General features: G+C 65.9%; 2 protein-coding genes across 2 annotated transcripts in view; one reads left to right on the top strand and one right to left on the bottom strand.

Moving 5' to 3' along the window:
• Positions 1-1,768, bottom strand: part of CHLNCDRAFT_58822 (expressed protein) — a gene marked incomplete at its 3' end in the record, with an annotated part of 3,572 nt that extends 1,804 nt beyond the window's left edge. The window contains exons 1-5 of the mRNA XM_005844663.1: positions 1,652-1,768; positions 1,184-1,369; positions 782-997; positions 511-628; positions 237-310 (exon numbers count right to left, since the gene is read on the bottom strand). Of these exons, the coding sequence (XP_005844725.1) occupies positions 237-310; positions 511-628; positions 782-997; positions 1,184-1,369; positions 1,652-1,669 (612 nt within the window). The 5' untranslated portion in view covers positions 1,670-1,768. The remainder of the gene's footprint in view (positions 1-236; positions 311-510; positions 629-781; positions 998-1,183; positions 1,370-1,651) is intronic.
• A 1,189-nt stretch (positions 1,769-2,957) lies between these two features.
• Positions 2,958-12,513, top strand: CHLNCDRAFT_54357 (hypothetical protein; the record flags this gene model as incomplete). The annotated part of the gene is made up of 26 exons (XM_005844739.1): positions 2,958-3,100; positions 3,255-3,336; positions 3,438-3,766; positions 3,867-3,966; positions 4,108-4,248; positions 4,401-4,730; positions 4,872-5,384; positions 5,523-5,624; positions 5,761-5,948; positions 6,057-6,472; positions 6,641-6,730; positions 6,936-7,003; positions 7,170-7,235; positions 7,356-7,470; positions 7,596-7,702; positions 7,835-7,957; positions 8,101-8,189; positions 8,340-8,454; positions 8,600-8,872; positions 9,170-9,266; positions 9,438-9,595; positions 9,833-9,942; positions 10,059-10,133; positions 10,315-10,402; positions 10,523-12,116; positions 12,305-12,513. 26 exons carry the CDS (start codon positions 2,958-2,960, stop codon positions 12,511-12,513), a joined length of 5,721 nt encoding a protein of 1,906 aa, XP_005844801.1.
• Between the last annotated feature and the right edge of the window lie 1,742 nt (positions 12,514-14,255).

Here is a 14,255-nt window from a genome sequence, read left to right as displayed (position 1 = left end):
CACCGCAGGCTCTGCAGGGAGCTCACGGGGCTGGGGGAGGGCACGGGCTTGGGGGAGGGGCTTGGGGAGGGTGAGGGGCTTGGGACGGGCTTGGGGGAGGGGGAGGGGCTTGGGACGGGCTTGGGGGAGGGAGATGGGGAGGGGCTGGGTACGGGCTTGGGAGACGGGGAGGGGGGTGCGACTGGCTTGGGGGAGGGCGATGGGGAGGCGGGAGGCGCGGGCGTCCGCTGGTCCACCTGCCCAACGCCAGAGAGGCCAGAGGCCAGCTCCAGAGTGTAGAGGCAGGAGGCGCCGTCCTGGGAGAACACGGCTGCGGCAGGAGGGGGAATGGAGCAAGAGGGGGCGAGGGCGAGGTGGGCAGGCGGGCTGTGGGCATAGCACCAAAAGCGGGCCGGCGTGCGGCGCCGCGGCAAGCACAGTCTGCAGGCTGGGTGCGCTGATGGGGTAGGTAGGAACGCGTGTGGCATGTGCGTGTGCGCGGCGCGAGCCGTGTGCCGGCGTCTCGCTCACCCTTGCCCGCCTCGTCCACGACCTCGACGCCCTGCTGGCACAGCTGCGACAGCGGTATGGGCTCGGTGGCGCCGGGCGGGTTGTAAACAGACACGGTGATCACCTCACACGTCTCGCCCTGCAGGCGGCGGTTTGTGCGTGTGGGAGGAGGTGGGCGGCACGGTTGGGGCTGGAGCAGGCAGGCGGCAGCTGCGGGTGTGCAGGTGGTGGGCCGCAGGCGAGCAGCTTTGGTGCGCAGCCCGCCTCCCCGCCGCGGCGTGCGCGCCCTCACCAGCGCGGGGTTGTTGGATGCCAGCGACAGCAGCTCGCCGCCCTTGACAAACCAGCCGGGGCCGGCGGCGGCGCACGAGGCGGCCACCGAGCCCTCTGGGTTGGCCAGCTTGATGAACTTGACGGGGGCGGCCAGCACGGCGTCGCTCAGGCGCAGGCGCAGCGCGGCCAGCGGCTTGCACAGCGGGTCGGCGGCGTCGCAGGCGGTGGAGCAGACCTGCGGCGCAAAAGGGGAAGGGCGGCGGGACGGGTGAGCTGGGGCGCGCGGCCAGGGAACAACCACGCGCCACCAGCCGCGCTGCTCCTTGCGCTCGCTGGCCCCACCCATCCTCTTGGGCCACGCCGGCCCTCCTCTGCAGCCGGCGCGCTTGCTGCGGGTCTGTCCCTGCCCCCAGCTGCGCACCTTGAAGTGGAAGGTGGTGGTGAGGGAGTCGCCGGTGGTGGTGTAGTCAACAGAGTAAGGGAACTTGATGTCGGGGGCGCCATAGGCGTCGCCGCAGCTGCTGGCCACGCACTTCTCCTCCGCGGAGCACGCCGCCGCGGCGGTGGTGGCGCCCAGCAGGAGCGCGAGGCTCGCCAGCAGCGCGAGCTGCGGGCAGGCGGGGGCAGGACGTCGGCGGCGGGCGTCGGTGGCGGGCGTCGGCGGCGGCAATGCATGGCCGGCAGCCTGGCGGGGGAGACGCAATAAGGTGCCGCCTGACTTCCGCTCGGCCTCGGCGCGCTGCCCGAGCCTCGCACGGCACCCCAGGCACCAGGCCGCAATATCGGGCATTCGAACATGCCGGGCCGCGAGGACGTGCCGCTGGGGGCACCGCAACGCTGCTGCCGCCCACCAGGGCGCTGCTGGAGCCTGCCGCGGGTCAGCGCTCACCGATTGGCAGGTCCTCATACTGCCGCGTTTCACGATGGCGCGCTGCCTCTGTGCCCAGCAACTCCTGTGGCAGCGGCTAGGAGGCTTGTAGGGGGCCAATGCAGTCCTGGGGTGAGGTAGTGAGGTCCAAGGACTGGGAGATCGTGGCCTGCAGGGCTCAGGGAAGCATGGAGTGGCAGCCGTCAAGAGTGGACTGGAAGCCAGCAGCTGGCAGGGGCAACACGCCCGCCCCCGGGCCCAGCCCTCGTCGCTGGGCCTGGAGAGGGTGGGACCGTGTGGACTGGGTGGCCTGGGGCCCTGCCGCCCATGTCCCCTTCTCAGCAGCACCCACTGCTGCCGCCGGGCTGCCGGGGCCCCGCAGCTGCCCAATTGTGCTTATCATCGCTGCCAGGGACCCCAGGGGGCAGGGGCCTGGGCTGCAAGCCCCTCCAGCGCCCGCATCTGGCTCGCACCTCTGGGTGACAGAGGAAGTGGTGTATAGGCCCTGTAGGCCCGGCCCGGCGCTGTAGAGGATGCTGTGTGGGGGAGAGGAACGCGGAAACGGATGCTGCAGGGCATGCGCGCACGGTGTGAGGCCAGCGCAGGTCCGGGCGCCAGCCTGGCATCCCCTGCTTGATTGCTCCCGTGCATTGTTGATCTCCCGCCACCATCGGGCTTTATCACAGCCATCACGCACATCGCCGCGTCGAGAGCCCCTCCCGCCCCACATGCCCCCCATGCCCCAGCCCTGACTGCCGCTTCCTGCTGAGTTGCAGTGCCCGAGGTTGCACTGGGGGCCCTTTCCCCACACAACAGCGCCTTGAACCCCGTCAGCGATCGAATGGGTGGGGGAGAGCAGAGAAGACTGTATTGCGCAATTGCCACCAAAGCGCCGCCCTTCCAGAAGCTGCGCTACGACCAAGCTGTGAAGCCGTGCTCCCCATCGTGCTCCTCGCATCCATTCTGCCCCTTAGATGTCAGCCAGGGCCTGGCAACAGTGCTGTGGCCACAGCACCGAGGTCGGTGTAGCTCGCTCCTTGTCGTCGGGGCGCTCGGCGCCCTCGTCGTGGGCCGGCGGTCGCCATGAGCTGAAAGGGTTTTGCGAGCAGCCGCGAATGCTCATATGGATCTGCGACGCTATCTTCTGCGATGCGAGGTTGGGCAGAACCCAGCAAGGCGTGAGCAGCACAGTCTGCTGCTACGGTGGTTGGCCGCGCAGTGGCGGCGGCGCCGCATGACGTCAGCATGCATCCGCAACAATTTATCTTTTGATTGCTTTCCGCGGGTCATGAAGCACTGACCCCATACCGTCGCGCGGGCAGCAGCAATGGGGCACCTGGCAGGGTTTTTGTCGGTGGAGGACGACCAGGCATTCGCCCTGGGCCCTGGCAGCGCAGTCACGGTGGGGCAGAGGCTGCACATGAGACGCCAGGCCAGGAAGTCCACCGCCGCTCTCATCGATCAAAATGGGTGTGTCCTCTCTGCGCCTCGCTGCGCCTTTCCGTTTTGCACAAATGCACATTAATCTCTGCCGCACATAGATTGAATAGCGGTGTGTCGCGTTGCCACGCCACAGTCTCCAGCCGCCGCCCGCCCGATGCCGCCTCTGCCTCCTCTGCTGCAGGGCCGTCGTCTCGACCGCCGCTATCGCCTCCACGCCGCGCTCCAAGCAGCCCCCTACCCCGCTGGGTGCTGTGGTTGAACTGGTGAGGCATTGCTGGAGGCTCGCATGTCACCGCAGCCAGGGTGCACGCCTGTGGCTCCAAACGCAGCCGGCGACAGCGATGTCCTGCCGGCGCTGCTGCAGTTGAAGAAGGGGCGTATCGAGTGCAGTGCGCTGGTCACAGCGGTGGCGGGCGGCAGAGTTCGTGTGCTGCTGGCCATTGTGCTGCCAGAGAGCACCTGGGCCAGCCACAACCGCTGGCAGGCCGGTGACAAGGCCGCCCTGCTGTTTGCTCACCTGGTTCCGGCTGTGCTGCCACGGGAGGGAGTGGACGAGGCTGCAGGAGCAGCTGGGAGCAGCCCGGCACAGCAGCAGCATGGACAGCAGCAGCCCCTCACCTATGTGGAGCAGCTCCGTCGAGAGTTGGAAACTGAAGGGGTGCAGCAGGCTGGCACCGATGCAGAGGTTTTCAGGTGTGGGCTGGCCTGGCAGCCTGCCTGCGTTTGACCAGGCACAGACCTGTACCTGCCATTCGACAAGAACAATCAGTGCCCTGCCTCCGCCCCCGTGCAGCTTGACGGGCTGCTTCCGCGCCCTGCCCATGAAGTTTGGGCAGGCACAGCTGGCCGAGCTGTGCCCCGCAGACTCTGCCCAGCCCTGCCCCCTGGATCAGGTGCCTTGCGACAGTGCCGCTGGGCCCGATTTGCGGCAGCTGCCTCGCCCAGCTGCCTGCCTTGGTGGTCCACCCCCGCTTGTCTCTTGATCTTTGTGGAAACTGAGCAGCGAGACCCTGCTCTCCCTTGTGTGCTTGCAGCTGGATGAGAGCGTGACCCGCAGCGTGCTGTCGCGGCTGGACCGCCGCTCGCTGGCGGCCATGGGCGCCACATGCCGCCACATGCGCGACCTCTGCCTGGACGTGGCGCCCGGCCTGAAGCTGAAGCTGTACCCTCACCAGGTGCTCACGCTGGACGTGCTGCGTGGGTGGCTGCTGACCTGGCGCAAGCCGAGCTCAGCCCAACGAGCGGCGCCCATGCCTCTTGCCAGCTGGGGCTGTGATGTCCGCAAACCAACAGCCTCCCACGTGTTTGTCCTCCCTGGCTCCTACAGCGTGAGGCGGTGCTGTGGATGCAGCAGCGCGAGAAGGCTGGGGGCCCGATGCGCCACCCCACCATCCGCGCTTTCCAGTGCCTGGAGCTGGGCCCTGGCGACGACCCCTTTGCTGCCGCAGCCGGCTCCCTTGCCGACTGCATTGCCAGCAGCAGCAGCAGCGGCGGCGGCTGCAGTGGCAGTGGAGCGCCTCCCTTTGAGCTGGGCCTGCCGTTCTGGGCTGACACAGCCACGGGTCAGCTGTGGACGGAGAAGCCGCCGCAGCAGCTGGTGGACAGCCGGGGCGGATTGTTCGCCGATGAGCCTGGATTGGGAAAAACGATCACCATGGTGAGATTCTCATGCGCCACATCAGCTAAAGACTTGCTTGCATGCAGGGAACAGAGCAGGTGGATGGACAATACCGCAGCTTAACCACTCCTCCAACCTGCTTAGCATGGCCGAGTCGCCGCTGCTGCCCCTGCTGTGCAGCTGGCGTTGATCCTTCGCAGTTTGCGCAGGCTGCCTGCCCCGCCACCTGGCGCCGTCACCTGGGTGCGGCCTGGGTGCGGCTTCTACAGTCTGCTGCCAGAGGCGGAGGCTGCCGCTCCGCAAACGGAGCGCAGGCGGAGCAGCCGGGGGTGCTTGAAGCGCACGCGGAGCGGAGCCAGCACGGCAAGCCGTGGCAGCGAACTGGAGGCCAGCGAGCAGCTGCAGTTTCCTCCCGAGGATCCAGAAGAACTGGCGAAGCGCATCAGGCGCCAGCGCCGCAACCCCTCGCAGCAGCAATCAGAGCAGCAGCAGCTGCAGGAGCAACAGCAGCCGCCGCAGCCGCGGCCGCTACCTCCGCCGCAGCTGCCGCCGCAGCAGCCAGCAGGGACTGCAGTTTCTGTTGCCCTTGTCGGCGACGCCAGTGCCGGGCTGAGCAAAGATGGCAGCATGGAAGACACCTGGGTGCAGTGTGACGCGTGCCAGAAGTGGCGCCAGCTGCCCCCTGGTTCCCAGGTGCTTGCGCCATCTGCGGCACGCATGCCCTTCTGCTGGCTCCATCGATCCCCAACTGCGTCTCCGCATCCCCTCGCTTCTCCCTGTCGTGGATGGTGGCTCATGTCTATGCACCCACTTGCTGTGCACGCCCCGCAGGCCCCTTGTGGTGACTGGGTGTGTGCCATGAACCCAGATGAGCGCCTGCAGTGGCAGGGCTGCCAGGCTCCCGAGGATTCATGGGATGGCGGCGCCTCCCGCGTGCTGTTCTGCCCTGGGTGAGCCTGCAGGCAACCTGCCGCATAGAGTATCAGTGCAGCTGCCCAGCCACGCTGCCGTGGAAGTGTGGCAGTGATTGGATGAGCTTCGCAATTCTGCCGTGCCGCCCTGTGTGCAGGTGGGTGGCAGCTGGGAGCCCACGGGGCGCCCAGCACAACGTGACTTACTTCCGCCGCTGCTGGCTCAGCACCCAAACCAGATGGACAGCATCTCGCCATTGACCTGGCTCAGCCGCCAGCCGCTGGCCAAGCTGATGGAGGCGCCATTCACATTGCCACGGGGCAGTCTTGCACCGTTCTATCGTGGGTGCGAAATTGCAAACCAGCTGCCGCCTGGATTTTATTGAGCTGGTATGCTGAGCAGCTGTCAGATCTTATGTCGAGTTAAGATCTCGCTGGCGCTGTATGCACGCAGGGATTTTACAAACACTGGCCTGCTGTTCCGGCAACTGGAGCTGGAGCCTGTCATCAAGCAGCGGCAACAGCAGCCGAACAGTGACACAACACACCAGCAGCAGCAGCAGCAGAGTAGGGCGATGGACAGCGGCAGCGGCAGAGGGTTTGGCAAACGCAGCAGGCGCAGTGGTCGCAGCTGCTCCGGCAGTGAAGAGACAAGCGACTATGACTGGTCTGATTTCGAGCTGGGAGCAGACGAGGAGGAGGAGGAGGAGGAGGAGGACAAGGTCCCAGCAGCAGCAGCAGGCAACATTGTCACGCAGCAACGGCGACGGAAGAAATTCGATGTAAACCGGGCCACGACATGGCAGCGGCCAGCCTCCCATGCAGCCCTGGAGCTTGACCTGGAGGCTTTGCTTCAAGCGCTGTGTGATGGTGCGCTGTCCTAGCGGCTTGCTTGCGGGCTGGCACCTGTCGTGTCCCTCCTAGCGTGGCAGCGCTGGCGCGCCGGTCCACCCTACCAGCCTTCTGCCTGGTGTGCAGGCCCTCTGTTGGAGGCTCGCCGCGTCCTCCTGTCCCCTGCCACTCTGGTGGTGGTGCCAGATGCGGAGATCATCGAGCACTGGCAGCACCAGAAGCGCCTGCACGTGCGCCAGGAGGCCGGCCTGCGTGTGCTGGTCTACACCGGGGATGGTGAGTGGGGTGCGTTTGTGAGGAGAAATAACAGCCACAGATTGTTATGGTCGGAAGCTGCACCGTGTAGAACAGAAGCTGCAGGCTGCTGTAGACTAGGGAGTTCTCTGCTGCTGCTGCTCCGGCAGGGGCGGTGAACGGACTGGAGAAGCACAGTGAGCTGTACGTGCGGCAGCACTGATTTGCTCGGCTTGTTTGTGTGCAGCTGTGAAGGAGGCCAGCCGCCTGGGCCAAGCCCTGACGCTCGAGCAGCTGGCCTGGGAGACAGACGTGGTGGGTTCCGCAGCCACCACACTCTTCATGTGCCGTTTCCACTGCGCCGCAGCTGGCCGCAGCTGGCCGCAATGCTGTTGCTGCTGCTGCACATGCCTTTGGCTAATGAGCTGGCTGTCAAGCAGCCCTGCTTGATGAGCCCTGTGTGTCATCATGACGATTGCAGATTCTGACCACGTTCCAGACGCTCTCGAATGAGTGGAGCTACGGAGCCTCCAGCCGGCTCCTGCAGGTGAGCGGGCAGGTGGCTAGTGCAGGTCAGCTGCATGATTGAGGCCGCTTGTCCTGCATCCCGTCGCGCTGCTGCATGTACAGCTACCCTGAACAGCAGAATGCCCCTGCTGCATCGCAGGTGCACTTCCAGAGGGTCATCCTTGATGAAGGGCACAGCATCGGCGGCAGCGACACCACCAACAAGCACCGCATGGCGACCAAGCTGCTGGCCGAGCGGCGGTGGGTCATGACGGGTGAGTAACAGCTGCTGGTGCGGGTGCAGGAGTGCCACATGGATGTGCCACATGCGGCAAGCGTTGGTGGACCAGGGCAGCTCAGGTTGGTGGTTGACGGAGCGGCTATGCCTGCCTGAGCGCAGGCACTCCCACGCCCAACACGCCCGATGCCAGCGTGGAGAACTTGCGCCCCCTGCTGGCCTTCCTGCACCAGCAGCCGTACCAGGAGGAGCGGTTCTGGAAGAAGGCAGTGCAGGCGAGTTGCTGGAGCGAGACTTTCTGATATGGCCTATTTTGTGTTTCCTTCCAGGTGTCCATCAGTTTGCTTATCACGTACCGTTGTTTGCCCTGCCCTCATTATCATTCCCCCTGCCGCCTGTAGGAGCCGTTCCAGGCGCGGCAAGAGGTTGGCCGCCTGCGCCTGCTGGCGCTGCTGCAGCGGTGCATGATCCGGGCCTCCAAAGACGAGCTGCTCAGCCTGGGCATCCCGCCGCTGAAGTGCAAGGTGAGGCATTGGCTTCACCTCCGTCCTACCCACCCCCACCACTGTTCTTCACCCACACGCACACCTACCATCGAGGCACCTATTCTGTCTGCCGATGCTCGCTCATGCGTTGCTGCTGGCGTGCGCCCGCCCGCCTGCTGCAGACGTCCCTGCTGGACTTTGCGCCAGCCCACGCCACATCGTATAACGGCTTTGTGGACATTGTCCGCTTCAACCTGGTCACTGCCGACTGGTGCGCTGCGCTGGGCTAGCTGCTGGCTGGTCGCGCTGCCGTGCTGGCTTGCTGGTCAGGCTGGCCTGCTGCTGGGCAGCATAGTCAATAGAGGATGCATCGAAGTAGTGAACCGTATGCCGAGCTGTGTTGCTGAGCCTTGCCGTGCAGGTTTGACCCAGGCAACACACAGAGCCTGCTCAACTGCATCAACTCCAAGTGGGCCATCCCGACTCTCATGAACCTCCACAAATCCTGCAACGTCGCAGGCAACTGTCAGCTGCAGGTGGGCTGGGCGGGGGCACTCCGCCCATGCGTTTTGTGGACGGTCGTGGCAGGTGTTTGAACACCCGTCGCTACAGGCAAGGGTCCAGGTTGTTAGGCGCGAGCCGCAATGCCTGCATTTGGCTGCCTGGAGTACCCCGCTGCAGGTTTTGGAGCAGGACGTTGTGGAGACGATGCAGCTGCTGACGCGCCGCCACATCAATATGCAGCAGCTGGCACCAGATCCTGCGGCGGCGGGCCCCTCGCGCCAGCAGCCGCTTGTGCAGCTCTGCCATGCCGCGGAGGAGGAGGAGGGGAAACCTCCCCCGCTGCAGCAGCTGTTAGATGAAGCAGGCCCCGAGTGGAGCAGGCGTGCCAGGCACATCCGTGCCTGCCTGGAAGAGGGAGGCGCCTGCGACCTCTGCTCCAGCGTGGTCCGGGTGCTGTGCGTCACGCCCTGCGCCTGCCTCCTCTGCGTCACGTGCGCCAGCCTGGACCGCGAACGCTGCCCGCAGTGCTGGCAGGAATACTACATGCAGGCGCGTGTGCTTGACGCCCGCCTTGTCATGCGCCTGCTTGCCTCCCTCTGGATCACCATGGGGAGGGTGGTCCCTGTTTGTGTGTGGTATGTCGCTCGTGCTGGGGCGCAGGCAGGCCGTAGCATCGCTGGCGCCGGTCCCGACATTCGCTGAGAGATGGCCGTCCTGCCAACCCACGCAACCGCTGTCTGGCTGCAGGGCAAGAACGACCCTGCGCGGCTGAAGGACAACTCGTGCCCCAAGTGGAGCGTCCCTCAGGAGCTGATTGAGTGGCAGCCGGCTTATGCGCAGAGAGGTGGGTGGTTGTGGGCACTGATCGGCGGCACTGGCGCACCCTACTCTCAGTCGGCATGTCTCCTGGTGCATGTTTCTTTGCCAGAACAGCCATGCTGGCCTTCCCTGCTGCGCCGTGCACGCTCGTTCCTGGTCGCCAAGCTGCCAGCAATGGATGGCTGCTGCCGTGCAGGCGCCAAGGGCATCAGCGAGGGCTTCTGGCAGGCGGACTGGAAGCACACGCAGAGCACCAAGTGCGTGCACCTGCTGCGCCGCCTGCTGGAGGTTGGGGCCGCCGTGCTGCCCAGCAGCGGCAGGCAGCCGTCCTCCAAGGCCATTGTGTACACGCAGGTGAGAAGACAGGAAGAACCGCTGTGCAGCCTTTTTCCCTGGGCGCTCTGTGGTTGTATTCGGTTGGCATGCCCACGCCGGCCATCCGGCTAGCGGAGGAGCCCTTGGTCTCTGGTCAGCTGCCGTGCTGGCGCACATCGCTTTGCGCAGCCTGCCGTTCAGCCACGCCGCTTGCAGCACTGGCTATGCGTCACCTGCGGTCGCCGACTGCCGCGCTGGCGCCGCCACCTGGCGCAGTTCTGGGAGCACATGTCTGTCGTTGAGCGATACCTGCGGTCCCACGGCGTGGCGGTGGCAGTGCTGAAGAGATCCGACACCGCCCTGCAGAAGCGCGTGGCTTTGAGCAGGTGGGCGGGTGCACAGCATGTCCATGGCTGCATGTGGCAGCGTGTTTGCGGCAGCATCCCGGGTGGCTGCTTTGATCCTGCTGGCTGCTTACCACTGCTCTGTGCTGCTCCCTCAGGTTCCGTGCTCGGGGCCCAGGCAGCGCGGGCGTTCTGCTGATGGACAAAACGGGCCAGGTTGGGCTGGATCTCAGGTGTGGCAACCGGCTGGGGGCCCCGCACCTGGCCAGCTGCGGTGCCCGAAAGCTGCATTCACAGAGGTTGCCTGGCTGCCTGCCTGGCTGCCTTACGTGTGTGTTGCCCATGGCGTGACGCCGATCAAAGGAGCCCCACTGTCTCCTGCTGCCCATTCACCCCTTCACCCCAATGGTACAGCTTTGTGAGCAACGTCTTCCTCATTGAACCCATCATGGACCTGGCGGTGGAGGAGCAGGCAAGCTGTTACAACGCAAAACAACTGCGTGTTGATGGAATCCAGCTTTGCGCACTAGCAGCGTGTTTCTCTCCGTTGTTTGCCGCAATTCCTCTCCTGCCCATGTAACCTGCACGCTGTTTCCCCACGGCCGGGCTGTGCTACGTGCAGGTGATCAGTCGAGCGCACCGTATGGGCGCCCGCCAGGCGGTGCATGTGGAGACGCTGGCGATGCGGGGCACTCTGGAGGAGGACATTGTGCGGCAGCGGCAGCCGCCGCCGCAGCAGGGTCCGGCAGCCTCCCCGGCAGGAGCGCCAGCAGCACCAGCTGTGGGCGAGGCGGGGGCTGGCGAGGCGGGGCCTTGGACGGCGGCGGCAGAGGTCGAGGGCAAGAGCAAGGGCAAGGGGGCCCTGAAGAAGCGGAATGTTCTGTTCCTCGCGCTGCGCCCGGTGCCTGTGGGTGACCTGCCAGAGTATGAAGATCTGCCCGGGGCAGCTCGAGGGAAGGAAAACCAGCAGCAGCATCTGGCAGGGCAGCAGCAGCAGCAGGCGGACCCGCAGCAGCAGGTGCTGCAGCAACAGGGTGCTGGCTTCCCCGAGCTGCGCAGCCCTGCTGGCAGCAGTGAGGAGGAAGAGGAGGAAGAGGAAGAGCTTCTTGATGTCCAGAGCCCCTCGGCAGCGACAGCGGGTCTGAGTGCTATGCACACAGAAGCACCCGAGCCAGCCGCCCCATCCAGCGCAGCCGCCGCTGCCAGCCCTGCGGCATGGAGCAGCCGGCCGCCGACGTGGCCAGAGGTGGCGTCAGGCGGGGTGCGGCAAGCAGCCTGCAGGGCAGCTGGCAATGGCGCAGGCACCTCGGGGGCAGCGGCAGCGCACCAGGCAGCAGCGCCAGGACCCGACACTGTGGTGGACGCGCTGGTTTTGTTGGGCGCTGGGTGGCAACGCTCTGTGCGCTTTGCATGCGACGTTGTTCGGCAGGAGGAGAGAGGCGACGGGCAAGTGACGGGTGCGGCTGATGTGAAGGACGAGCCTTTGGAGCAGGTGCCAGCAGGGGCCGCACCAGGCGCAGCAGAAGCGGCGGCGCTCGCTGGCCTCAAAGGCGACCCTGGAGCACCAACAGCACCAGCAGCAGTGGCGGCCGTGCCCACTGACACAGGCCGTGGCTGCCCGGTCCGCAGGGAGCGCCCTGGCAAGCGCTGCTGCACCATGCGCTTGGCTCCCTCCCCCTCCTCTGTCACGAGGGCGGCGGCGGCAGCGGCGGCAGCGGCAGCGGCGGCAGCGGCAGCGGGCGCAGCTGCGCCCCAGCCTGCCGCCGCATCGGCAGCGGGAAAGGCTGGTTCGGCTGAAGCCTCAGTGGCTGCGGCGCCCCAGCGCCAGCGCAACCGCTACCTACTGCGGGCGCTTGGCAAGGAGCTGCCGGCAGCTGGGGCCGGCCAGCAGCAGCAGCAGCCCCTACAGCAGCAGCAGCAGCAGGCTTCTCAGCCGGTGCGGGCTGCCCCCGCTTCACAAGGCCCTGCAGGAGCAGCGGCGACCGCGGCGCGGGTGCCAGCAGTGCCGCCGGTGGCCGCCGTGGGATTGGCTGTTCCAGCAGCGGCGGCGGTGGCAGCGGTTGCTTTGCCTGCCCCAGTAGCAGCAGCAGCAGAGGCAGCGCCAACCACCGCCCCGGCAGCAGCGGATGTGTGTGAGGTGCTGCTGGACTGCTGCCAGCTGGCAGAGGCGCAGGCTGTGGGGCTCACCGAAGGCCTTGCCGGCGCGTTCCTGGCAGGTGCGGGGCAGTGGGGCGGCTTGGCTGGGCGCCGGCGCTGCCTGGGGCGTGGCCAGCAACGCCTCTGCCGGCTGCGCTCAGCCCGATGGCGGCTCTGCTCCTGGCGATGTGCCGCTGCTACTCCTGCCGCACGCCCCGACGGTCTGTGCTCAACGCCCCTGTGGCCTGCTCTGGTGCGCCCCTGTCAGTGTATGCCGGCATGGCGGATGCGGAGCGGCAGCAGCACGCGGCCCTGCTGCGCGGCCAGCTGGCCCGTCGCATGCACGTCGGCGCGGCACGCTACATCCAGACCTGCCTCAAGCAGCATGACCTGCTGCCCTCGCCGGGGCCGCCGCCAGCGCCGGCGGGTGGTGCACGTGCGCCAGGCAGCTCCGGCGATGGCAGCAGCATCGACTGAGCGCCATGGGGACGGCCTGCCGGCGAGCAGAGTTGAGCGATTGGCAGGAAGAATGTTTACATGCATTTGTCGGTTCCATCGAATCACACATTTGTGCGCCTGGATTGGCAGCGCACATGCAGTGCCTGGGGTTGGAAAATGTAAAAGCAGTGGGGCAGGCTGCCCTTGGAGGTACGATGCGCAGGGCATGAATGAAAATCGAGGATGCCTTGCGTATGATGGGCGACACAAAAAATCAGGTTCATGGGCATTGGTGATGATCATGGGAAGGGGCTGGATGATAGTGGAGCACGGGAGAACGGCAGTGCTGATGAATTGCGCATAAGCAGCGGCAGCAGTGTTTTGGGCTGACAAAGTGTAGCAAGGGGTGGGTGGGATGCAATCGGGAAAGGTGTGCAACACCAAGCACAGAGACATCTTTGTAATGAAAATTCATGAAAATCGTGCCAATAGGGAGAGAACCCGGAGGCTTGAAGCAGGGGGAAGGAGGGGGTTCGCTGGAATGAAAACAAGGGGGAATGTATTAGCCGCAAGTGCGCCATGCACTTGCATTTAGGCGAGCCGATGGGCAGGCGTGCAGGGTGTTCAGATGATGAATTCCATTTAAAACAGGGCAAGGCTGCGTCATTCGTTCGTGGATACTGCCAGGGGACCATGGCATGGCATGTTGGCCAACATCAAGCCAACATCAAGCCGGGCTTGACGAACACTGGGGGATGCTTGCGCAGCACCCTCTTGACTCGAGTGAGGCTGCCCTCACTCGAGGTGGCTGGCTCCCGCTTGGCACCCAACAGCGAGCAGCGGGCCATCCACGCTGGCGCTGCAGCTGCGGGAGGCAACGGCCTCCAGCTGCAGCAGCTCCCCCAGCAGGCTGTGGTAGTCGTCGCCCAGCTCCACCTGTAGCGGCAGCGTGATCAGAACCAGCAGCCATGTGGATGCCAGACCTTGTGGCACGAAAGTAGGAAGATAGTCTCCAGGGGCCGGGCCAGGCATCCAGCCTGTTTTCCAATTATGCGCACCGTGTCAACCACCTGTGTCCAGCTGTCGTCTCCCGAGCCTGAATCGGAGGAAGAGGAGCCCACCCAGATGCCCACCATGCCATCCATTGAGGCCAGAATGGAGCCATCCACTCCCACTGCAGCAGCGAGGTGGCAGGGGCAGACCAGGCGACATCAAGGCGAGAAGCGGAGTTCGTCGTGTGGCTGAGCATGCACACACCCAGAGTGGATGTGCAGAGTGGCTGAAAGCTCCGGCTCTCCCCACCACGTGCCTGGGCCCGACGGCGTGAGCTGCCCCTCCTCGTCGCTGGAGCCGCTTGCCACGTGTTGGTCGACTTCAGCGGATCCGCTTTCCAGCCCCGCGCCAAGGGCGGCCGTGGCGGCGATGGTGGCGGCGGCCTGGCCGCCGGCCAGGGCTGGCGTATCGGCCCGCAGCAGCTCGGGGGCCAGGTCGGCCTGCCAGCAGCCAGCGGCTTCGTAGCCGCGGCCCATCACACAGTCTTCAACGTCGCTCATCCCCTCATCCATGCTGGCCTCTGACATCTGGGACATGACAGAGGCCAGGCTGGCCAGGCGCGGCGGCGCGGCGTTGCTGGCGGGGCGGCTGGCGCGGTGCGCAAAACGGTGGCCCGGCTGCAGCGCCTGCGGGGGGTCTGCATGGTCCAGCGTGCGCCAGCAGGCCACCGCCTCGCCGTCTCCAAAGTCTGCATAGTCATCCATGTCTGTCGTGAAGCCCTCGTAGGC

The sequence above is a fragment of the Chlorella variabilis genome, assembly GCF_000147415.1.
Source record: "Chlorella variabilis unplaced genomic scaffold CHLNCscaffold_21, whole genome shotgun sequence".
Taxonomy (NCBI): Eukaryota; Viridiplantae; Chlorophyta; class Trebouxiophyceae; order Chlorellales; family Chlorellaceae; genus Chlorella; species Chlorella variabilis.
The sequence above is the reverse complement of the archived record's forward strand: the minus strand, read 5'-3'. Positions and strand labels throughout refer to the sequence as shown.